Source organism: Nycticebus coucang, chromosome 10, assembly GCF_027406575.1.
Source record: "Nycticebus coucang isolate mNycCou1 chromosome 10, mNycCou1.pri, whole genome shotgun sequence".
Taxonomy (NCBI): Eukaryota; Metazoa; Chordata; class Mammalia; order Primates; family Lorisidae; genus Nycticebus; species Nycticebus coucang.
This window is the reverse complement of record NC_069789.1, coordinates 94,179,959-94,205,863: the sequence shown is the minus strand read 5'-3', so window position 1 is coordinate 94,205,863 and position 25,905 is coordinate 94,179,959. Positions and strand designations below refer to the sequence as shown.

At 43.9% G+C, this 25,905-nt stretch overlaps 2 protein-coding genes across 2 annotated transcripts in view; one reads left to right on the top strand and one right to left on the bottom strand.

The window, feature by feature from the left end:
* GPA33 (glycoprotein A33) overlaps window positions 1–3,284 on the bottom strand; it is a 32,145-nt gene extending 28,861 nt beyond the window's left edge. Inside the window, exon 1 of the mRNA XM_053606086.1 lies at window positions 3,044–3,284. Coding sequence (XP_053462061.1) covers window positions 3,044–3,086 — 43 coding nt within the window. The 5' untranslated portion in view covers window positions 3,087–3,284. The remainder of the gene's footprint in view (window positions 1–3,043) is intronic.
* Window positions 3,285–6,448: 3,164 nt separating this feature from the next.
* The window catches only part of STYXL2 (serine/threonine/tyrosine interacting like 2), a 31,524-nt gene continuing 12,067 nt past the window's right edge, over window positions 6,449–25,905 (top strand). The window contains exons 1-3 of the mRNA XM_053607963.1: window positions 6,449–6,562; window positions 6,993–7,118; window positions 23,142–23,236. Coding sequence (XP_053463938.1) covers window positions 7,009–7,118; window positions 23,142–23,236 — 205 coding nt within the window. The 5' untranslated portion in view covers window positions 6,449–6,562; window positions 6,993–7,008. The remainder of the gene's footprint in view (window positions 6,563–6,992; window positions 7,119–23,141; window positions 23,237–25,905) is intronic.

Sequence of the window (25,905 nt, the reverse complement as noted above, 5' to 3'; positions counted from 1 at the left end):
TTTATTTCTTGTGTATACCAGTATTTTCCTAAGATTTTCTAATTTTATTTAGAAAAACAAGGTTTCCTGTAGTTCTGGAAAGGAAGGGGGTGCGTGTATGCACGCAGGCGTGTGTACATGCATGTGTGTGCATGTGTGTTATTGGGTCTTCAGAGATTTCAGTGGCTCTGGGAAAAGCTGTTTTGTGAGTTTTTCCCCTGGAGATTTCCCGGGGTGTTCCTCTTTATGCTTCTCCTTTCATATGCCCGTACCTTCCAGCACATCAAATCTTTCCTGGAGTCTGGTGGCTGAAAAACTCCCCAGAGTGGAAGAGCCTTGATATTGGCAGCCTTTAGGGGAGGCCTGGTACATGGGGACTTCTTTGGTGATAATGTAGGGCCCACTCACAGTGACCTCTGACTCCCTTTTTCTTGGCACACATTTGCAGGATCAGAACTCACAGATGATCAGTCACTGACATCTAGTTAATTTCCTATAACTTAAACGTGCCCACACTACTAACAACGGTACTGGTTACAGGCCTTTGAGTGCTTATTACGTGCCAGGCACTGTTCTAAGGTCTTTAGAACAATGTGTAGACTCATTGAATACCCATAATAACCCCATGGGAGGTACAATGTGCATTTTTCCAAGTTATAAACCACCCTCTCCATGTCACAGAGCAGGACACTGAGGTTTGGCAAAGCGAGGTAATCTGACCACACTATAGTCAGCTAAGGAAGAAGCACGGCCCCTGTCCAGCACCCCGAAGGTGGGGCGGGAGCATCTCCCATGCAGGGAGGTATGTTTTGTCATTGACTCGGCTAAGAATTGTCAGCACATGGTGGTAATACAAAGCGGACCAACTTTTAGTCAGTTTCATGATTATTTTTAAATTCTCTGGTGCATGACTCATGTTTGTGTCCCTTCCAAGTGACTCGATGTAATATCTTCTGCTTCCCCAAAGTCCCACCGAGTCCTGACCTGTTCTCATCAGCCCAGTGTTTCCCTGCCCAGGTATCAGCGGAATCTACTTCTGGGCAAGGTCGATGAGGAAAAGGAGAGTATAGGCTAGTTGGTCCTTTGGAATCCAGCTCAGGCTCCTCCTCCTCCAGGAAGCCTTCCCTGATGTCCTGGCTCCTGGCTGGGCCTCCCTTATGCAAAGGAGGTCATGCTGTCCTCTCCTTTGGCAAGGTGGGGAGGGCTGCCTGGTTGTTTCCAGGTTTGATCTTTGAAGACCTTCATCTGCACCTGCAGATGTTAATGGCTATTTCACCACTTGGCAAACTCTGTCCATGCACCCAGAGCTGGGCACCAATTCTGGCTTCTGCTGCCCCACTGCTCTGGCTCCTTCCCCATCATGTCTGATATATCGGACAAGAAAAGTTGGTGAGCACATGATCCTGGGCTGGGCGGGCTGGGCAGGCTGGGAGGGTGGAGGGAAGTGGTGGGGGCAGAAGACACACTTCATCAGTGAAAACATGCCCAAGAACTGGTTCTGCTGGGTGAGTTCACCCAGGGGTCACCTGCCTTCTTAAAGGGTGAAGCAGAATGTCTTGCTCCAGGCTACCCAGAGTTAAGGCCACTTTTTATTCTAAGATAAGTGATTGTTTTGTTTTGAGGCTTTTTCCTAAGCTACAATTACTTCTTTTTATTTATGCATGGGTTGTAGCCAGACTACAAATGTAGAGCTATGCATTGGGGGGAAGAGGAGGTGAAGGGCATGGAGAAGGGTCTGGTCCAGTAGGAGACCAGAGAATCACCGGGCCAGCCAGGGGATAATGGCCATTTCCTCTCAGCCTCCCTGCCCTGGACCTTAAAGCTTCCTCTCTGTCTGGAGCTGCCAGCCAAGACAGGCTCACTCAAGACTGATCCATTCTAACCTCCTCACTTCTGTGGTGCCTGCACAAACGATGTGCTCAGAAAAGAACTGTTAGGATAAAGGAACAAACCAACCAGGCCATCTAAGCTGAAGTCAGATGGACTTTCCAGCAGAGCTTGAGCCAGCCTGAGCTAATGCTCCTTTTTGAGTCTGCCTCCAAACCGTTTGACCCAGCCTTCCCTGGCATTGGGTTTCACTCTGCCCGAGGGCTCCATGGTCAGGCTTTGAGAGATGAGGATGGAAAGGGAGCCTGGGGACCTCCGAGAACCTCTATGAGCTATAGGCCAGGTGGTCCCAGGCTGCTGGTTTTGCTGAAAAGTGGAGACTGCTCCCTTAGACTTGGGGCTCCTGAATTTCCTGGTGTAGCTCTTCACCTCCTCCTCATCCTTGTCAGATCCTGGAAGCCCATAACAAAGGCTGAATTGCAAACTGATGGCCAAACACTGGGAACTAAAGGCACTCCTAAAATTTCTCCAGCCTCTCATTTCTCAACTTCCCTCTCTTCAGTCTATTTCCTTCCCAGGCCCAGATACCCTAATGCAAGACTCCCACCCCAACCCTTAGATCCCCATGCAACTACTTTGCCATTAAGCACTGGATTCAGCCATGTATTCATGAAGGTCTGATTTCTGGTACTTTGGAGAATTTCCCTTTCCAAAGTACCAGAAGGGCTGAGGAGCTTTGCCTTTGGTAAAGAACCTCTCCAGTTTGTTGTTTTTTGAAGGGTTTGAGTCTTTTCTTGCTCAGTGAATGATATTGGATAAGTTGCATTGTCTCTCTGCCTCTGTTTCCCTATATGTGATACATATGTTAACATGCTCTGGTTTTAAGGTAACAGTTAAAATCCTAGATAGTAACTGTATCTACATCCACACATCCTGGATATTCTGGGACAAGCCTGATTTCAAATACTTTGTTGCCATCATCAGATCTTGTGTCTGAGCCTATAATCTGATTTGAGATAAGAAAATATATCTTGAGAGTACTTTGAATTCTTCATTCCAGTTGGAATTTTGTCTGCTAATATGCAAATATAAACCATTCAGGTTCTGGGGACTGGACAGAATGTGTAATTCTGCCCAGCAGGTGCATGACAGTGTTGCTGGAGCCCTTTCTGGGGAAGCCCTCTATCCCCATGTCTCACACACCCCTGGGTGCTAGACAGGAAAGGGGTCTACTCACCTGCACAGAGTGTCCACAGCACAGGCCACATCTTCTCCATCATGATCTTGCTTCCTCTCGGCCTCAAACCCAGCCTAGCACCAGCACGCACCAAATAGGTCTGGGCTGACAGGTTAAAGCCACAGTAACCTCTAGCCTAGCCAAACCTGAGATCTCCACAGTTCTTCCTCTTCGCACTCACCTCTGCCCAGCCTGGCCCACATGCCCTGCCCCTTAGCTGGACTGGCAGGTGAGCTCACCTGTGGGATGGCCTCTCACTGCACCTCCTCCACAAAGGTCCCGAGAGGAGTCTGCCCTACCTACTTCCCCCCTGAACCAGAAACCTCCCCTACCTCTCCCCACCTAGCAGGTGTACAAAGTCCTGAGCTTCTCACAAAGGTGTGGTCCTCTCTTACAACTGACAGGAAATTGTCACCCCGTAATAAAAAGGGAAAAGCTTTCGGTGGTGGGGGTTCCAAGCTAGTAAAAGAAGGGTGTGGCCCGCATTTAGCGAAACACTTCAAGACACAATATGTTCTGTTTTTCTACTTCTCTTCTACAGGGCCCACCCAACTGCACACTGGAGATACGGTCACGAAGAAAATGGAAAGTCCCTACTCTCAGAGTTTATAATCCGGCTGGGAAAGTAGCAAGGTCACAAGTAAATGAAGATCATCTTGGAGATCGTGTGGCCAACTTGTCTCTGCTCCGGGGCTGTCTCAGTTTCGAACCACAAGGACCTCCCTCAGGCCCAAGCAAACAGACGCTGGTCACCCTACCTAAAGAAGACACTTCAGAGAACACAGTTCTCCAGGAGCAGCCTCTGTGAATAGCTTCTCCCATAGATACCCTGTGTGTGGGATAGAATATGCACAAATGATAGTATGCCGTGCATGCTGTTCTGCAGTGAGATTTGGCTTTGACTTTTATTTTTCACTCAAAGTATCTTGGAGAATTTTCAGTAACAGTACACGTAGCACCACCACCGTCTATTAAACGGATGACAATATGTGAGTGACATAATTTGTGTAACCAAACACTACTTTTATGATGTTTTGCCTCAGCTTTCACAATTATGCAAAGAGTTGCAAACAGTATCTATTACTCATATGTTATTTCACACATGTTGCGATCGTAACACGTAGGGTAAATTCTTAAAAGTAAAATTTCTGAAATGGCTCTGTCAGAGGATACGGATATTTATCATTTTTATAGATTTTGCCAAACTGCCCTCCATAAGGACTTTACCAGCCTGCACTCCTATTAGGAGCATATGACAATGCTTCTCTCCCTACAAATACACTAATACATTTATCAAACACTGATAACACAATTATCAAACTTTTTGCCAATCTGAGTGAAAATGATAGCCCACATGTATATATAATTTGCTTTAAAAAATTATCAATTACATTGAAAACTTTTTTTTTTTTTTTTTTTTTGTAGAGACAGAGTTTCACTTTATTGCCCTCCGGTAGAGTGCCGTGGCGTCACACGGCTCACAGCAACCTCCAACTCCTGGGCTTAGGCGATTCTCCTGCCTCAGCCTCCCGAGTAGCTGGGACTACAGGCGCCCGCCACAACGCCTTGCTATTTTTTTGTTACAGTTTGGCCGGGGCTGGGTTTGAACCCGCCACCCTCGGCATATGGGGCCGGCGCCCTACTCACTGAGCCACAGGCACTTTTTACATAGTTGTGAATTACTTATATTTCTTTTTCTGAGATTAGTTGTTCCTTTGCCCATATTTTTATTGAGTTGTGGGTCTTAGCTTGTTGATATCTAATGGCTCTTTTTATATTAGGAAAACTAACTTTTGAATATGATAAGTATTGCAGATAATTTCCTAACTGTTTCCTCATATTGTGGATTCAGAATTTCTTAGATAAATTATCTTATCAACTTTTGATTGACATACAAAAGTTGCTGTTTTCTGTTTATTACACTTTACTCAGATACCTTACTGAATTCTCTTATTCTATCTAATAATTTTTCGGCCCAACATTTTATAATATTGGCAAATTAGTCTTTCTAACACACAGCCCCGATGATGCCACTTGTCTGCTCAGATCCCATCAATGACTCTGCAGAACCTAACAAATGAAATCTAGCTCCTTTTTTTTTTTTTTTGCAGTTTTTGGCTGGGGGCTGGGTTTGAACCTGCCTCCTCCAATATATGGGGCCAGCACCCTACTCCTTTGAGCCACAGGCACTGCCTGAAATCTAGCTCCTTAAGTTAATCTTTAAGGTATTCTATCATCTGTTCTCAAACACAGCCTACCTTCCCAAAATTGTCTTTCAGAATATGTTACTTATGCTCCGACCAGAACGCATATTGTCCTACACCCAAACTTTTCCATGCCCTCTGTAATTCCTTTCCCCTACTACATGTGCCATTATAATCTAACATGTCCTTTCAAAGCCTGCTCAAATATCACCATTTCTTTCATGAAGCCTTTCTCTCTGCCGCCTTTGAACTCACACTGCACTCTGGTTCTCTTTTAGGACACTAACTACATTCTGTCTTATGCTTGAGTTATTTTTGGTCCGTGTCTCATTCCTCCTAATAAACCGTGAGTTCATTCATTCAGCCTGTTTCTAATGCTACTGTGTGCCAAGTGTTGTTCCACCCAGCCAGGAAGAAGGATGACTTTAAGCTATGTGCCTTACAAGCTTTGGTCAGGTATAGTGCCTGTTGCAGACTAAATAATCAGGGAATATCTGTAGTTTGGTAGATAAATGAATGGATGGATAAGTGGGTGAAGGAGTGATCGCAGAATGTGCAGGGTAAGAGGTGCAGTCCATTGGGTTGTTGAGCCTGCTTTGATCATAGTGATGGTGGGCGGGGGGTATAATGGAGCAGGGTGGGTTGTGAGCTCACTTAAAATTTACGAAGTTCACAACATTTTTATATCACCCAAGGTTGCCGGTTGACCATCACCATGGAGTATGAGTGTTGGGCAGGGAATGTGGGGTGAGCAGAACTGCCCAGAAGTGCCCAGAGACAGCACTATTAAAGGAATATCGTGCTGGTCACCAGCAATGACCACCCTAATCATACATGGTTCTCTCGCAATACCCATCTCCCATTCTGTAAATCAGCTATTTTTTTCTAGGCCTCTCTAAAGGGACTTGAGGCTGAGATATGTTTGTTTACTCTTCTAGATCTTCAGATTTAGACTGTCTTCTGAAAGGCAGCCCAGCAGCAGGGTACGGAGAGGAAGCCCACAGAAACCCTTTTCTTTAGGCCTCTCCACCTACAAAGCTGAACCTCCTCAAATCCTGCTGCTCGAGGTCCCTTTCGGGACAATCAGCCAGAAGGGAAAGAGTTAAGTGAGCCCCGCATTCCTTTCTCTCAGAGATCTGCCAGCCTGTGGGGCCAGAGACTAAATTTAGAGGATGGCTAAGGTTTCCTATTAACAGCTGTCCTGCCCCTCAGAGAAGAAGCACTGAGAGAGAAGGAGGTTGGTCTTTCTCTCCCAGGCTGGAGCTTTTGCCATTTCGTCTGGGTCTCTCAGCACTTGGTGTGGACACCCAGGCAGGTGAGTGTGCTTCTTTCCCTCACCTGTCCTGGTGAGCCTGGGTATTATAGTCATAGGGAGCGGTGACTCTGGCCTGAGTGCCAGGGCCCTGCCATAACGTGTGAGACTAGCTGCTGGGGGATTTCATGTCCCTTAATAGGCTGTGGCACCGACTCCTGTGGCCTTGGTTAGAGGAGCTGAGGAAGGCCAGCTGTACCTCCCCCAGCAGAGACAAAGGGGTACCCATGAGAGCAGGGGGTGTGTGTGCTGCTTGGTGTCCTTTAACAGTAGCTGGGCCAGCTGGGTTTTTCTTGCGCATTAGCATCTGGTGACCTTCCCATTCCTAGTTCTACTGAGGAGACATCACTGACAAAGTGCCCCCCACCACCACCACCAAAATACCTCTCTAGAACCTGATTCTCTGACTGCCTTTTTCTTGCCAAACTTACAGAGGCTGGCAAGGTGTCATGGCGACCAGTGGAAACCCAGAGGAGGAGCAGGTGGTCCCGGGGGAGGAGGAAGAAGCCAACATCAGGGCTGTGCAGGCCCACTACCTCCGGAGCCCCTCCCCCAGCCAGTAAGTGGAAGCCATCTCCACACCCCTGCAGCCAGGGTGGGGCAAGGGCTGGGAGCAGGATGAGCCACAGGCCCCAGGGCTCCGCAGCCACCACCTAAGGCCACTCATTTAACGAACATAACTGAGTGCTTTTATGTGTCGTACTCTCTGGAAGTGGCAAACATGTGCACAGATTGTGATGTGCCACAGTGAGGGCTAGGGATTAGCATGTCTGGGGCCCTGTGTGTCTGGGGCCCTGTGTGTCTGGGGCTCTGTGTTCCTTTCCCTGGGGCAGGGAAAGGAACAACTGGACTTGGAAGGGTCAGAGGAGGCTTTCTGGAGGAGGTGATGCTGGAGCTGAACCTCGAGGGATGAGGAGGAGTTTGGCAGATGCACCTGTAGGGTAGTGCTTAATTCACCAGGATTGGGACTGGATATGGGGACCATAGGCTATGGATTACAGTAGAAGGGATGGGAAAAGGAAGAGGCTCATAGAATAGTTCCTAGTACTAAAATAATTTTTTCTCCCTGATCAAGCTGTGTCTTTCAAACTGGAAGAGATGTGCATGCCTGGGGCAAGTGTCAGGGTGCCAAGAGATGGGTAAACACCATACCTCTTCCTGGGTAGACCTCTTCATTGTATGACAAGTAATTTAAAACTTTCCTTCTTCCATTAAAATAATTTAGAATATATTATGATGTAGAGTGACAAATTTGCATGAATTTTTAAGGTAAATCATAAGACATTCCAGAAGTGTCATGTTTAATTGCCTGCTGAAACAATAGTGTGTGTGCCTGTCCATTTTTCTTCTGCCATAAATAGCAGGAGACCTGCCTTCTAATCATAGCTCTGTCACCAAACTGATGTGAAGAGTAACTTAAACGATTGAGCCTGTGTCTCCTTGTCTGTGAAAAGAGAAGGAAAGGCCTAGCTAAAATAGTTCCAAGTAACTTTACCTCTAGGTATTTAATTCTGTTTGACTCCACTTTTTCTTAGTTCTCCTGCCGGATCCTGCTTCATAGGGTTCATAGGGTTCAAAAGGCCTGCCCCATGGGGTTAAGAGGGAAGCAAGGGCAGGTACTCTGCATTCATGGCCCAGGGTACTTTGTCCAGATGGAGCTTGAAGACTTCTTTAAAACTCAGGATTCTGTTCCCACTTAGCAAAAAAGATCAGGAGTGAGAGATTTTAAATATAACCCTCCCCTCTTGTCACTCTAGGATAAGGCTGAAGTGAGGTGAGTCTGTGTGTGGTTGGGGTAGGTGACAGTCTTGTGTATTACTTAGGGTAACATTAGCTATTCTATCCAAAGGATGTTTCTTTCTTACTCAAAGGAGTTTCAAAACAGTGCTCTGAGCAGTGATTCAGGGACTGAGAGGGCCCCTCCGTCTCATGGATGCAGCATTCTAAAGCATGGCTTCTAAAGTTGCTGTGCTCATCAGTATCAAGACGGGATGGAGAAGGTCCTGGGGAATTTCCAAGGAGATTTTTATGGGCCAGACCTGAGAATGGCCACTTCACTTCCATTCCTGTTCCATTGGCCAAAACTCAGCAAGGCCATGTTTTCTTGCAAGGAAAGAAGGTCCATTAGTTCAGGAAGAAGAGGAAATTATTTTGTTTACACACAGCAGTCTTAGTCACAGTATACCCCTTGAGTCAATCAGTCCAGGTTGCTTTTTTCCCCACTCGTAGAACATGTTTGCAGCCTCCCGTGTGAGAAAACCCCAAGTCCCACTTACCAGCTGCTGCATATAGAGCGTGCATTCTCTCCCTCGGGTCTGAATGCAACCCCGTATGTCTCACCAGCATAACTGCCCCAAAGGCTCCCGTTTTATAGAGAAAGGAATGAATACAGCAGTCCTATGATTACCTAGCATGTCTAACCCACATATGAGGAAACTGCCCGGTTTTGACCTTGATCTCGCTGCCCGGGAGGAACTTCCTTGTCAGTTCTGCTGTTTGGCCTCTAGCTCCACCTTCTCAGCCTTATCCATTATCCTCCAGAGTCACATTTGAAGTGGGGTGGGAGGCATGTGTTCCTTGACGATTGTGCAGGCTGTGTTCTGCTCCTGGAAAGGTGGGGTTGTTTTGAAGCTCATACCACCCAAAGGCTTTTTAAAGCTCATGATTTCTTTGAAAATATGATCCCTTCAAAAACATAATAGGTTTCTGATCAATTTAGACCAAATGACTCCTTGTGTTAATAACCACACTCAAAAGTTCTTAGATATAATTTTCAATCCTAATTCATTTCTTTGTTTCTTTGTCTCAACTTAATGACAACTAACTTGAGAGATTATCTAAAACGGTAAATTTGGGTGGTAAGTCCAGGGTGCATGTTGTAGTTTCTAGTATAATTGTTAGAAAATTGTGTAACAAGGGCGGCACCTGTGGCTCAAGGAGTAGGGCGCCGGTCCCACATGCCGGAGGTGGCAGGTTCAAACCTAGCCCTGGCCAAAACAAAAAAAAAAAAACAAACAAAAAAAGAAAATTGTGTAACAGAACATACAGTTAACAAACTAATGAGGGGAGGGTGTCGTAATAAAATATAATCAATCCAAAAGAAGAAAAGAAAGAAGAGGAAAAAATATAGAAAAAGCATGACAAATCATAAGAAAATAGTAAGAATGGTCTATTTAAATCCAAATATGTAAATAATTATTTACATTAAATGTAAGTAGACAAACTGCTCCAATTAAAAGACAAAGATTGTCAGATTCAATTTTTTAAAAAGCCTATCTATTGTTTACAAAGACATACCTTAAAAATAAAGATATGCAAAGGATAAAAAGATAGAAAACCTCTACTACACTGTTCCAGTTATTATTGCTTATACCTTCAAAATTTAGTGTCATAAAACAACCATTTCATCATGTTTATAACTAGGAACCTGGAAAAGGCATAGCAGGGTTATCTTGTTTTTGTCCCAAGATGTTCTGAGGCTAGAAAGGTTTGAAGATCAGGGATGACTTTAAGGCTGAGGGTAATTCACAGAGGTGGTATCTTCACGTGTTTGGCAATTCGTGTTTAGATTTCTCTGGGATATTGGCCAGAATACTTAAGATGGTCTCTCCATGTGGGGGCCAGTGGGGGCCTTCTCGAAGGTAGCTAAATTCCAAGAGTTGTATCCAAGAGAAAAAGATATAGTTTATTCATTTTTATTATCTAGTTTCAGAGTACTTCTGCTGTACTCTGCTGTCACCAAGTTTCAAGGGTAAGCAATATAGACTCCATTTCTCCATGAGAGGTATCAAGGTAATATTCTAACGAGAGTAAGTGGGATGAAAAATACTGTGGTCATCTCTGGAAAACACAAGCTGCCACAAATAGAAACACGAAACAAAAGCAAACCAGTGAAGCTGTATTGATATTAAACAACACAGATTTTAATGTAAGCGTTATTAGAGACTAAGAGGAACATTTTGTAACAAATGAAGTTTCAGTTCACCTGGAAGATTCAATTATCTCCCCATTATCCAACACCCATAGGGATTGGTAGATTCCAGATAAATTTAGTTTCTGGTTGGCTTGAGAGTTGCAATTAAAAATAGGCTAATTAATTCTACGCCCCATACTATACCATACCATACACTCTGTATTCATGTGATATCAATACTGAAACACATTCATTAAAAGCAAATAAGACAAATGAAGACAAACTTCACTTACTGTAAGTAACTGTAACACAGTTTTACTGTATTATAAAACAGCTTTGTAAACATAGTGTACAATTTTAGCTAAATGCCAGTCAGTACACTTTTCAACCTCACTACCGTATTTTTTTGAACTTTGAGTAAGGCACATTAACACTTCACAGTGTTACAGAGAACACATGGGAGCCGAGGGCATGCTGCACGAGGCATTGGCTTACTGCTGGTGCAGAGCACCAAGCTTAAACTCTGATTTTTTTAATTTTTATTTTTGGCTGGGTTGTGTGCCAGTTGCTTGAGAGTGCTGGTTGGTTGAGTTCTGGATAATGAGAATTCACTATATAATAATTTAAAATTTCTATATATAATAATATAACTTCAAAATATATAAAGCAAAAACATGACAGAACTGAATGAAAAAATTAAAATTCACTATCCTAGTCAACTGTATGTATTTAAAAAAAAAAAAAAACTATCTTAGGCTTGGCACCTGTAGCTCAGCAGTTAGGGCACCAGGTACATACACTGGAGCCGGCGGGTTCAAATCCAGCCCGGGCCTGCCAAACAACAATGACAACTACAACCAAAAAATAGCTGGGCATCGTGGTGAGCATCTGTAGTCCCAGCTACTTGGGAGGCTGAGGCAAGAGAATCACGTTAGCCCAAGAGTTGGAGGTTGCTGTGAGCTGTTGTGAGCTATGACACCATATCACTCTATCAAGGGCGACATAGTGAGACTCTGTCTCAAAAAAAAAAACAAAAAACTATCTCAGCAAGTGATAGAATGAGGCCAAAAAAATGTTAGGAATATAGGAAGTTTGAACAAAACAGTAAATAAAATTAACCTAAGTAGCGTTTAAAGAACACGTATCCAACAACTGCAGGGTGTGTATTTTATTATGCACAAATGGAATGTTGACCTAAATCATATACTCGACCATACTTATATCAAGAAATTTTTAGCGATTGAAATCTTACAGAACATGTTTTCAGACCATAGGAGAATGAAGGTAGAAATCAATTTAAAAAAAAAGACGTAATGGAAATTCAAATGGAAACCACAGTTCAATACTAGTATATGCTCACTAGAATATCTAAAATTAAAGACTGACAGTGGCAAATGTGAATGAGGATGTGAAGGAATCAGAACCAGGCCTTGCTGGTGAGAGTGTAAATGAGCCCAAGCATGTGGAACTATTTCACAGTACTACTAAAGCTACAGACGTGGCCGTCCTCTGACCCAGAAGGCTCATTCTCGATAAACATTTAGCAGAAATAAGTACTATATGCACCAGAAAATAAGTACTAGTAATAGAATGTTTTAGCAGCTGCCAGTCATTAAGGATATAGACTGTGCGGACAACATGATGAACTGTCTAACGAACAGTAGGCTACATAAATCAAGCCTGGGCTGTGAAGGGTGTCTGGAAGGGACTCAGCAATGTAATGAAAAAAATAGAGACATACATAGCTGTGTACTTTCTGAACAACTCTTGCTTTTTTTTTTTTTTTTTTTTTTTTTTGAGACAAGAGTCTCACTCCACCAGCATCAGCTGACAGCAATTCTTGGGTTCAGGCAATCTTTTGCCTCAGCCTCCTGAGGAGCTGGGACTACAGGTGCCTGCCACAATGCCCAGCTGGTTGATTTGTGTTGTTGTTTTGTTTTGTTTTGTTTTTCTATTTTTAGTGAATATGGGGTGTTGCGGGGGGGTGGGGGTGTCTCACTCTAGCTCAGGCTGGTCTCAAACTCCTGAGCTCCGGCCATCCACCCGTCTTGGCCTGCCAAAGTGGTAGGATTACAGGAGTGAGCCACCGCGCTCAACCTCACATTTATTTTAAGTACTGCCTGTCTTTTCATTTTCTGTTTTTCTCACAGTGTTTTTCAACCTTTTTTTTTTTTTAATCTCTTAGCACATTTGAACCTATGGTTAAACTTCTGTGACACACTTAAATTATGTTGATTAATAAAAAGAGTAAACAGGGCCAGGTGCTGTGGCTCACCCCTGTAATCCTAGCACTCTGAAAGGAGTGGATCATTTGAGCAGGTGAATCATTTGAGCTCAGGAGTTTGAAACCAACCTGAGCCAGAGGGAGACCTCATCTCTGAAAATAGCCAGGTGTTGTGGCAAGCGCCTGTAGTCCCAGCTACTTGGGAGGCTGAGGCAAGAGAATCACTTGAGCCCAGGAGTTTGAGGTTGCTGTGAGCTGTGACACCATGGCACCCTACCAAGGATGACAAAGTGTCTCAAAAAAAAAAAAGTAAAAAAGTAAAAAAAAGAATATACTCACTGTGCTTTGAACTTTTTTTGAAAATAATTTATGAATGACCTTTAAAATTTTTCGTGGCATACCAGTGTGCCACAGCATACTGGTTGAAAATCACTACTCTAACAGCATACCCGAGACTGGATCATTTTCAAAGAAAAGAGGTTTGGTTGTTTTGTTTTTACAGTTTTGGCCGGGGCTGGTTTGAACCCACCACCTCCAGCATATGGGGCCAGTGCCCTACTCCCTTGAGCCACAGGAGCCACCCCAGAAAAGAGGTTTATGTGGCTTAGGTTTCTGGAGGCTGGGAAGTCCAAGCCTGAGTGGCCACACCTGACACGGGCCTCCTGCTGCCTGACCACATGGCAGATGGCATCATGTGGTGGGAGTGCTGTGAGAGAGGAGAGCAGGCAGGTGCAAAGAGACCAAACATGAGAGGCAGCCTCCGTTTATCACAACCTACCCCGGTGGTAATAAAGGACTCACCATGTCTTAAAGGCGGGAAAGGTATTGATCTCTCTTAACAACCTCACCATGTCTTAAAGGCGCCGCCTCTCAACACCACCACATTGGGGATCAAGCCTCAGTAAGAGTTTCTGTTTAGTGGGGACAAATCCTATTCAAACCATAGCACTGCCCTGGGAATATGCACTTTGTTAATTGCCTGGCACTTTGGCTTCTCATATTATTGGTTGGGGAAGGAAAATAGGATGATGCAAAGGGTAAACCACTGAAAGGGGAGGGAGGAGGCAGGGAAGACTGATTTTGCTGGTTTCACAGTTTTACATCATTAGTCTGCCACAGGATAAAAGCATTTATTCATAGGGAGTTCCAAGAGGGAAGTTCAATCCTTAGCCCTTCCAGCATTGTGCCTGCCTTTCTAGGTAAAAATAGCCCCAGCCTACAAGACCCACTTACATGTGGATTGGCTGAGTTACATGGTCCCATATTCAGAGCAAATTTTCTCCAAATTTCAGTGACTGCTGCTGAATCCTGTTGGTTTTGATGCCTTTCTTGGTTTGTGTGTACTTCTGAGAGATTAGTTTCTAGAAGCTAATCTCCATTAGCTAGGCATTTTCAGAAAGCTTCATGGTGACGCTTCATGAGCTATCTGCTCTTACAATGTCATCATAAAACATGAACTATAAACTATTACAACTGCACAAGCTTTGAGTTATCATCCAGTCAACCCCACTGCATTACACATAACCAGAACCAAATAAATCCAGATGATCAAGTCTGTAGTGTTTTTAAAAGTAAACAGGTAACTCAACAGACTGAGAGTTCTGATAAATAATTTGTATCTTGAATATATTTTTTAAAACTCTCAAAACTAGACAAATGATTGGAACATATACTTAACAAAAAAATATATGTGGATGGCAAATAAACACTTGAGAAGATGCTCAAAATCCTTAGTCATTAGGGAAATGCAAATTAAAACCACAGTGAATGACCATTACATAGCTTTTAGAATATTTAAAATTAAAAAGACTGGTCATAGCACATGTTGGTGAGAATGTGGTGTACCTATAACAATCTGTGCCTGCTGGTGAAAATATAAAATGGTACAGTTTATCAATTTCTTGATAAACTGGTTAAAGGTTAAACACACACCTACCTCAGCACACACACCTGTACCTATACCATCCAGTCATTCTATTTCTAGGTATTTACCCAAAAGAAATGAAAGCCTTACATCCATATAAAGCCTTATACATGAATGTCATAGCAACTTGACTTGTAAGAGCCAAGAAACTATAAACAACCCAAATGTCCACCAACAAATTAATAAACCCACCACTGTGATATATTTATAAATGGGAATATTACACATCAATAAAAAGGAACAAACTTTTTTTTGAGACATAGTCTCACTTTGTCATCCTGGGTAGAGTGCCATGGCGTCACAGCTCACAGCAACCTCAAACTCTTGGGCTCAAGCAATCTTCTTGCCTCAGCCTCCCAAGTAGCTGAAACTACAGGTGCCCACTACATCACTCTGCTATTTTTAGAGATGAGGTCTCTCTCTCTTGCTTGGGCTGGTCTTGAACTTCTGAGCTCAAGCAATCCTAGAGTGCTAGGATTATAGCTGTGAGCCACCACGCCTGGCCCCAATAAAAAGGAATAAACTATTGATTCACACAACATCGTGGATAAATCTCAAAATAAGTGTGCCGAATAAAGCAGTCAGACAAAAAAGAGGACATCTAGGGGGGCGCCTATGGCTCAAGGAGTAGGGCTCCGGTCCCATATGCTGGAGGTGGTGGGTTCAAACCCAGCCCCGGCCAAAAACCACACACACACACAAAAAGGACATCTATATGATTCCATTTGCTTAAAATTATAGAAAATGAAACAAATCTCTACAGTGACAGAAAACAGATCAGTGTTGGCCTGGGGAGTGCAGGGCAGGGAGGGGTGAAACAGAGGGCTTACAATGGGGCATGAGAAAAAATTGCGGGCTGACAGGTAAGCTCACGCTCTTGATTGTGTTAATGGTTTCACAGACATTTTGCAAGTGTCAAATTGTTAAATCAAACCCATCTGTATGTAAATTTGTGTAGTTTGTACATCAATTTTCCCTCAAATAAGGCTATTTTTTTAAAAGCCATGAAAAGAAATAAAACGTTCTTTCAGGAGGCCCCATGGTGCTATGGAAAGAACTTCAGTTGGGTAGTTGAGACAAAATTGATGTCAGATCTGCTTTCTTACCCGTTAGCCACAAGAGCTTGCATAAATTATCTAATCATAAAATTAAAACACCAGTTTACTCAGTGATAGAAAATAAATAACATAATACATATAAAGATATATTAGGTACTTGATACATGGTGGTTCTCTCCTCCTTCTCTTGCAGAGGAAGGTACCTGAAACCAATTATTTTCAGTAACCCATGATGTCAAGAAATTTTTATTGGTGGGCACAGTGACTCAAGCCTGTAATCCTAGCACTCTGGGAGGCCAAGGCCAGAGGATCCCTTGAGCTCAGGAATTTGAGACCAGCCTGAGTAATAGTGAGATCTTCTCTCTACTAAATCTAGAAAAACTAGCCAGGGTGTTGTGGTGGGCACCTGTGGTTTCAGCTACTTAAGAGGCTGAGGCAAGAGAATCGCTTGAGCCCAGGAGTTTGAGGTTGTTGTGAGCTGTGATGCCATAGTACTCTAGCCGGAGTGACAGAATGAGACTCTTTCTCAAAAAAGAAATTTTTATTTAACCACAGTCCCCCACATACTAGTGAGGACATCCTGCTTTTCTAATTCTGCCATAAGCAAATACTGTATTTTAAGTAACAAATCCTCACTTTTGGCTTGTGGTCCCCATCCTGAATAGTCCTCTTTGTACTTGACAAGTGCCTGAAATGTCCTCCTTCTTGTTTTGTTTTTTGAGCTAAAGGTTTGAGTCTTTTTAAAACTAAATTATGCAGCAAATCAGCAAACAGACTCTTAGTTCTTGTACAAGTTTCCTAGGGCTGCTATAACAAAGTACTTCTGACAAACAACATGACATTATTCTCCCCAGTTTTGAAAACCAGAAGTCTGAAATCAAGGTGGTAGCAGAGTCACAGTTCCTCCCAAGGGTCTAGGGAAGACTCTGCCCGGGTCTCTCCCTAGCTTCTGTGAGATACAGGCACTTCTCGCCCCATACAGCACAATTCTAACCCCTGGCTCCTCCTTCAAATGGCCTGCTCTGTCTTCTCCCCTTTCAAGGACACTCGTCATTAGACTTTAGACTCAGGGTAGATCTTGTCTCAAGATCTTTAGCTTAATTACTTCTGCGGTGATCCTTTTTCCAAAAAGATTACATTCACAGGTTCAGGGAGACATATCTTTATAGAGGGCCACCATTCAACCCAATATGGCCCTTGATGGCGCAGTGGGAGTTATGTCCCTGGCAGACATAACTGTACTCTGCTGTGGAACTAGGACAGGGCCTTGCAAATTCCATCCAGTGATCCAAACAGTCACTACCCATCAGCCAAAATTGGTTCAGAGATGAAGCCTGCTTGCTACCCTGCCTGGGAGTCTTTATACTCATCCATAAATCTCATGCTAGACTGAATTAAGAACTTGAGACAGGGTGTAGACAGTGCATAGTGCTGCAAATTTTCATTTTGGCCTGATTTAGTCACTGGCCTCAAACACCTTAAATTCAAGGCTAGCCCCTCTGAGTCAGGCTCTCTGGAAAAAAACCCGAGGCTAGAGATTTATCCACGTCCCAGGTAGGCAAAATTTCCCTAGGTACTTCAGAAGTTGGCACGAAAATTTAAAACCTCCTGTCCATGGGGCAATTGGTGGGGCTTCCTTCCCTATCCATCTCCATCACTCAAATAAACAGCCTAAGAAATAAGTGACCTGTAATCAAAGCAACCTCTGCCTCTGTTTCTTCTTCCTTAGATATTACCAGTTTTTCTTTCTAAATAAAGAAGCAAAGACTTCTTTATACTTTTCTTGCTCCTGATTTGAAAAATGTTTTTCTGTTTCCCTTTATATCTAGCCGTGTCAAAATCTATTTTTTGCTTCGGCTTTTCAGGTCTGAAGTTTTAAAGACTTTGTAGTTTTTTAAGAACTCCTTGGTGAAGCTCGGTTAGGCTTCCTCTCAAGGTGGCATTTTTTCCTCGAGACCTTTCCTTTCCTGCCGTGAGCAAGCATCTGTGTGCCTGGTGGTGGTGGGTGTAGGAGATAGTGGCCCTGAGTGTGATTTTTGTGTGTCCTTGTCCTGTTTCCTTGGGAAGTGGCTCCTCTGCCTACCCTTTCTCTTTTACATTTCTTTCTCTGTGAAGATTTTTTTTTCCACCTCTGCTCTTTCACTAAGCCTGCTAGAGGCAGCTCGCTAAAAATCAATTTTCTTTAGTTTACTGACTTCTCTCTTTCCTTAGAACCTGAACTTTGCCTGTATGTGGTCACTTTCTCTAAAGTGACTGAACACTTGGGGAGAGCTCAGAAACCTGGGTGTTTTTTGCAAGAGCCAAATCAAGCGAGGCACCCCCTTCCTGAGTCTCTGCCTCCATTTCATTTCCAAGGGACTCCTCGACAGAAAGTGAGCAGCTGCAGGGGAGTCTGAGTGAAGGACCTCAGTTGCACTCTGTGTCTGGACAGCCTGGCAACGGGTTCAAAGCAGTGGCTTTCAAACTTCATTGACTATAACCTGCAGTAGGATATGCCATTTACAATCCCAACACAGAAAGGTGCACATGGATATATACATTTTAAAAAGTTTCACAAAAGTACCCTTTATCCTTACAATAGAGGGTGTTATTCTCTTTATTCTCTTTTTTCTTTCTTTCCCTTTCTCTCTCTCTTTCTTCTTCCCTTTCTTTTCTCCTCCCTCCCTCCCTCCTTCCTTCCTTCCCTCCCTCCCTTCCTTCCTTTTTTCCTTTCTTTCCCAGATGCCGGGCACAACTCATTAAGTTGATTTTATGATACACTAATTGGTTATAGCCTGCAATTTTGAAAAAGGCAGGTTTAAAGAAAGCTGCACCCGTCTCTTGCTCTCAGTTAGGAAGTCCATCAAATTCCTCTTTATTGTTTCTCTTTCAATTTACCCTCAAGGCTTTTTAGCGCTGCTTCCTGATCCTGTGATGAGGTATGTATCGATCCGGGGATCCTCTTTTTCTCTGCCTGTCTTTCTTGAAATGCCAGCCCTGGCGGCTCTCTAATCGGGGTGTCATCTCACTCCATCTCAGGTACACTAGTTGGGGCACAGACATGATCATAAATCAAACTCTGGGGCCGCCAGCTCACTGACCTTGCAAATAGAAACAGGGTCAGTCGTTTAGGCCTCTCCCACCTTCCTCCTTTCTTTCTCTGCAATCTAGCTTCTTTGTGGGAAATGAGAGTTCTAATACTCTTACTCACACTCCCCTCTTTATTAGGCTTAACAAACCATGTCTGTGGCAGAAGAGTTTAGGACTATTAGGTTTGCATCTGCCCTCATGGCAGTTGACCCATAAAAGCATTTGTAATCTACATCCCACATTCCTTTCTGGATGATACTGAGCTTAGTTTACTGTTGCTCCTATCGTATCTGTAGCCAAAGACAGGAACATTGTGGGGCTGGAAAGGAAATTTATTCTTAACCCTTCTTTTTTCTCAATTATAAAGCTGCCGATGTCTCAAAAGTGTCCTGGCTAGGGGCTTCAGTTTTCAGATTTGCCTACTCATTAGCAGGAGTTTGATCTTTACCACCCACAAGAAGGAAAATGACTGTTTCTCAATTATTGCTGTTTTCACATTTTAATTTCAAATTTTCTTTTTATCAACGAGGACGCCACCATTTTTACCTTTCAAAACGCACAGTCTCAGGGTTTAGGGATATTGAGAACAGATTCTTGGTCCCCAATATGTGTCACTTAAAACCTAATTGGTACATTGTAAGGTCAAGGTCGTTTGGGGCAAATGGCCTAATCCAGGGCTCTGACTAGGGATGATTCCAGCTCCCTCTCAGCGACCCCACCTCTTGAGTTCCTGGTGCGGCCTGCACACTTGACAGGTGAGGGCGCCTCACCTGTTTCCATTCTGTGTCAGTAGCTTGGAGTATTGACTACAGACATAGAAAGCCTCCTCTGAATACAGAACCCCGGAGGTCCATAAGGAACAAAGAAAATGACCACGTGGGAGAAAGGAGGGGCTGTGTGAGGAGGACGCCCTCGTAATCCCACAGCAATGCAATCGTTCTTACCATGGGTTTGTTTGGGTTTGTTTTGCCTCAACTTCATTTTACCTAATACCAGTTCTTAATAATTTAAATGATTGGTATTTTATTAATGAGAGTGCAAATAATATTAATTACATAGTATTTTAAAATAAAATAATAAACCTCTCTAATTAAATGACGTTGAAATGGAAAATGTGACTCACATTTATGTAAAGTTAGAAGCTGGGATTCTGACCCTTGTTTTATGAAATGTTGATATTTGAAAACCAAGACTGTCATGAATCTTGGGCTGAAAATGTCCACAAAGTCAGGATAGAGGTGAGGTCTACTCTGTTCTATTGGCATTATTTTGTTGTTACTTTCCATCCATGACAAGTTTGGGTCAGTCACCGATATGTATCAGGCTATCACTGTTAGGGGGAAGAGTGACTTAGCATTTGCTCAAAACTCACTTCTTAGCCCTTGGAAGAGCACTGTTCCTGTTATCTATTTGTGTTTGACAAATTACCCCCAAAACGTAACGACTAAAGACGATAGTTTAATTTTTCTCCCTGTTGGGGGTCAGAAATCTGGACAGAACTTGACTGGGCAGCTCATCTGTTTCATGTGGCATCATCAGGGATTGCTGACCAGTGGCCTTTCTAGAGTGGTGGTCTGGGGTAATTGGATTTCTTCTATGGCAGCTCGGGGATCCCAGGGACAGTGCCAAGAGCCAAGGAGGGGAAGCTTTCTTCAAGACCTGGGCTCAGAAAAATGAGCTACTATCAATTTTACCATAGTCTATTAGTCAGAGCAGTCACAGAGACTACTGGGATTCAAGGGAGGTGGACAGAGACCCCAGTTCCCTATGCAAGGAATGTCACAGATCTGGGATCACCTTTAATGCAACCTTAGAAAAACTTGCTAATTGCTGGCATGGGCTTAGAGATTGTGTACTTTTTGGCCTCAGAAGGACAGAGCCAAGATCCTAGTTTTGCTTTAGGGCTTACTACTGGTATCCCAGTGAAATGATAAGCAAGCAGCAAATTCTTCATAAAGTTGTTGGAAATTATTGTAACTGCTGCATTCCCTTAAGTAGAGAGATACTGAGGACAAATTTCATCAGTGAGTCAGGAAAGATCTGTTAGGCATTTACTCTGTGCTGGGTGCTGGGAACACAGTGTTCTGCAAAATACTCATTCACGGTCCTTGCCCTCACACAGGATATGATCTAGTGTAGGAGGCAGATATTATCAAAGGATTTCAAAAACTAGTGTAAAACAGAGATGCTGTTAAAAAAAAGAAGTATATGATGCAAGATCAGGGGAGACTTCCCTAACGGAATGATGACTGAGCTGAAATCTGAAAAATGGTGGAGGAGGGACCAGCAATTTCAGGGCCTTAGAGACCATCTGGTTTGATCCACAATATGATTATGTGGACACCTTGCGTATTCCATCCAGCCAGCCATTTGTTCATCCATCTACCTGTCCACTCACTTAGTCACTGAGCCTTGACTTATCACCTTCCATGTGCTGGAGACATAGGGGTAGATGAGACCACCTAATCTGTGCCTTTATAGAGCTCACTCCCATCCCACCAGGTGTCCTTTATTAACTTCACCAAGCATTGAGATTCTAAAGACTGCTCTAATTTTCACATTGAAGGGTAATATTCCATAAACCTCATCTATCCTCACACCCCAGTCATAATTATTTGAAAATGCATCTTTGGGTCACAAGGAGTACTTGGTGTTGATATGGGAATAATTCAGTACAACTGCTATCTGAAAACTCTCAGGCACCATGGATGAGGATGCGATGTAGTGCTGCCTCTTAGGTTGCATGGGCAGGTCTGGTCGCATCCTGGCTAGAGCCGTAGGTCACTCATCTCTCCTGATAAGGGCATTTCTTTCTCCATGGCCTGGTTGACACTGACCATGCCATTCTTCCAAAGGTGGATTCTTTGGTTGTGTATGCTTACTACAATAGAATAGTTCTGCTAATCAATTCAATTTAATTCAATTCCTACTTATCTCAAGTCAACTTTGTTCAGTTTAGGTAGAGTCCACTCAAATCAACTTAACTCGATCCATCCATCCATCCATCCATCCATCCATGTTTTCACCAACATTCTTAAGTACTATTCTTTGTCAAAGTCTATATTAAGCCGGGGAATCCCACTGGGGTTGTTTCCACCAGCTGACTCACCTCCCTGTTCTAATCTGATCGTATCAGTGTATTGTGGAGAGGACATAGGACTTGGAGCAGGACCTCCCTATGTTTGTAACGTAGCCATGCTATTTACTTACTGCCTTGGCTAGTTTCCTTCACCCTTTGAGCCATAGTTTTCTCATCTGTAAAGCAGGAATAATAATAATACATACTCTGTGGAGGGTTGATCGGAATTAAATTCATAGAAGCCACTCACAAGTGGGATCTATTAAATTCCCCTCATTTTTAAAAAATCTCTATGGAACTAAAGGAAAGACTAGACTAAACAGAGGGGGAAAAAAGACCCAAAGTTCACAACAACACTTGGAAAACAGGAGAATTCACTCAGGAGAGTTCACTAGTGAGCCATGGTATGGCCCACTTGTCTCTCCCCTAGCATTTCCATGGTCCTCAAAGGGCTCTTTTGATGCCTTCACTGCATTCTTTTTGGGAAACTGCCTTGATATTCCCAAGTTACTTTTTTTTTTGAGATGGAGTCTCACTCTGTCACCCTCAGTAAAGTGGTGTTACAGCTCACAACAACCTCGAACTCTTGGGCTTAAGTGATTCTCTTGCCTCAGCCTCCCAAGTAGCAGGGAATACAGGTGCCCACCATAACGCCCAGCTATACTTTTGTTGTTGTTGTTGTTGTCATTGTTGGTTAGCAGGCCCTGGTGGGGTTTGAACCCACCAGCCCCGGTGTATGTGGCCAATGCCCTAACCACTGGGCAGTGGGCGTCAAGCCCTAAGTTACTTTTTTGTGTCCCTGGACTCAGTGTGACTCCTGATTTGTGCTTGAAATCAGGACTTGTGCACTTGAGTAGGCATTTCACTTGGTGAGCCGGTCCTCCATCACTCGCCCACTCCCTCACAAGTAGGGAGAAGAAGTAGAAGACATGGTGGCAGCCTGTGCAGCCACTGAACCCTGCCAAGGCACAGCTGGGGCATGCTATAGTATTGATAGCAGAGGGACAGGAGACGAGAGGGGGGAAAGATGAGCAGTAGAACATCTAAGAAAGTGAAGCCACATCAGGGTGGGTTCCCCCCAACATAGACTACCTGTCAACTCACACCCCATAGGTGCCAACTCTGGTCTGAAATTAGATGTGAAACTGAGCCACAGGGTACCGCCCATTTCACATTCTTGGGTTCCCTCAACTTAGTAAGGTTTTCCCTTTCTCCATCATTGTTTTCCATCAGATCCAGATTTCTCAGTGTTTAAAAATGTCTTCCATTCAGCTGCTTTCCAGGGTTATCTCATGTGAGTATCCTTTTCTCACAGGTACTCCCTGATCTCAGACGCAGAAACAGAAAGCATTTTCATGGAACCCATTCACCTCTCCTCAGCTATTGCAGCCAAACAGATCATCAACGAAGGTAATGTGACCAGAGGCTAGGTAGAAACACGGGGAGTCCAGGGGTCATCTGGAGACCCTTGGACGGGGCCCACAGGAAGGCATAAATGTGCTTCTAAAGATCTGCCCATCAGATCAAGAGGTACAGATCTGGAGAAGGCAGTTCTGTCAACCCCAAGTCAACTTTGATGGGACAGATGTGGAAATTATTGTGCATCAGTGTAAATAGTCGACTAGGGACAGCTCCAATCAGCCCTTGGGACTCCTGCTCAGTTTCTGGTCCCCTCAGAGTCCTGAGGTGGCTTATGGTAGAAGGCCCAGAAGTGGCAAGGAGCATTCAAGGAGTTCTCTTCAAAGGGAGGTCTTGATTTAGAGCGGCATTTCCACCAGTGCTTGAAAATGGTCTTCAAATGGAAGTAAGCATGGGGAGGAAGGAGAAAAGGGTGGGGTGAATACAGTAAATTCACAGTCAATTTTGGAGCAGACGATATATTATATTTTATTCAAGGATACTTATCTTGCTTGGATGGATTTCTTTTTCCTAGTCAATCGTGGGCAAAAAATCTTCCAACATTTCTTTCTTTCCCTTTCTCCTCCCTCCTCCTATACTTCTGGTAGGATGGGCTGGGGTAGGATAAGGCAGTGCTGCTGATGCAACAGGACCCCGCTGGTGTTTGGCCTTAATCTGGCACCTACTGCTGGAGGCCACCATCTGCTGTGGCCTGTAGTTGTGAGAACCACTCATGCTTCTCCTTCTCCACCCTAACCCCACGCCTGTCATAGGCCCCTGATCCATTTGGGCCTCTACCAGGGTCTCTAAAGGACATCTGGCTATCACATCATACCTCACAGAAAATTGGAAATTCAATTCATTGTTGCTGCTGGGCACCCTGGGAGGCCTGGGAGGCTTTATGTTCTCAAAGCTTCCTATGACTTTGTTGTTTTTTTTTTTTTTCCACTCCCTACCTGGGTCCTCTGTTCTCTTGCTCCAAGTCATCCAAAGACTCGGGTCCAGGCAGTGTCTTCACCCTGCTCTAGTTACCTCTGAATTACTTCCACCACAGCCCTAGCTCTGGAAGGTCTCATCTTTCTCCTCTGTTGTTGGGAATTTCCCTAACTGTCCATCCTAGGTAATCCCTGGTCTGTGCTTCACTCCCCAGGGCACTCTCCAGGTTTTTGTTCTTGATAAGTAAAAGTCCAGCTTTAGGAGTTGTGAGAAAAACATGTTCTCTCTTTGAAAGCTTCACTTTGATGTCTATAGAATGCTATGAGCTTTCAAAGTCTAGTTTAAAACTAAAAGATGTACAATGGCTTTTTAAATTCTAGATCTTAGCCACTTTCCCTTCTCTGAGGCATTAAGCCTAGTTTCAGGAGCCTTAGTGGTTGATGGACTGTGCGGGGAAGAAAAACCCATGTATTATAGAGAAAGAAAAATTTATCAGGTGATTTTTCAAAACATTACCATGTTCACTAGTGGTCAGAGGGAGTGAAAATGTATGTTGAAAACCCCCTATTTTCATGAAAGTCTGCATATGCCACACATCTGAGAGTTTGCAGGGTACAGGGGGAAACGTGCAGGCTTTGCTTTCTTCTGAAGAAACCCTAGGTGAACAGAAATAAAGAGGAGAAATTGATGCAGGGAGGTGACGTCTAAAGAGGTGGAGGTGTGAACAAGAGACCTAGGGAAAGGAGGAGCTGCTGGTGTGGGTGAAGGGCTGGGACATGTGGTTTTTAACTGAAAAGGAAGAAATCAAAATAGTAACCTGAATCTAGCTGAGGAAGACAATACCATATATTTTAATGAGGCTTTGGGAGTGCTATTTTTCACGTGTAGTAAAGGGACAATATCTAAGTAGGGAAGGGCAGGAGGGGGGCTGTTACATTTGCTATGTAAGACCCCAGGAATGCTAGAGGAGAACACTGGGTGGTGGAGAAAATAGGAACACTTCATCTATTTTTAAACAAAATAGAGCTCTGGGATTGCAGAGCTTTTCTTCTTTTTGCTTTTGAAATGGAGATCAGAGAACATTTAGAGCTGAGACCCCATGCTAGGATATGGTGGCCCATCAGGGGGGTTGACAGGAAAGAGGGAAGGGAAATGAAACCCTGAGCCCCAGGGGGAAACCAGGACTCCCAGGATTTGCAGTCCTTGAGGAGCAAGCCCAGTTCGTACACACCTGTCAGGAGCTGCTTCTGTGAAGGGCTCGGCCAAGTCTATCTTCCAAATGTGACTAGGGCCAGGGGTGAGGAACCTGTGTCCTTAAGGCCATACGTAGCCCTCCAGATCCCCAAGTGCAGCCCCTTGACAGAGTCCATACATCACAGAAGAAATTGGTTTTTCCTATAAATTTTGGATTCAGTCAAAAGGCCACACTCAAGGATCGAGAAGGCCACAGGCAGCCCCACGACCACAGGCAGGCTCTCCCTATAGCCCTCCACCCAGAGACCAGCCATCAGGGAAAGAGATGGTGCCCACAAGAGGCTATGGCCAACACAGAGGACATACCCTTCCCGCTTCTTTCTTGGTCTGTGTAGTAATTTTGGCTACCAAGTGAGAGGAAAGGTTTTGCTCTGCCCTGTTCTTGTCTATCTTCTTAGAGAAAGGAAACATTTTATTTTCCCCCACATTTGATAAATTGTGAGCAAATACATTATTCAAAGAAGATAAAGGTTCACCCCAGATGTGGGTGA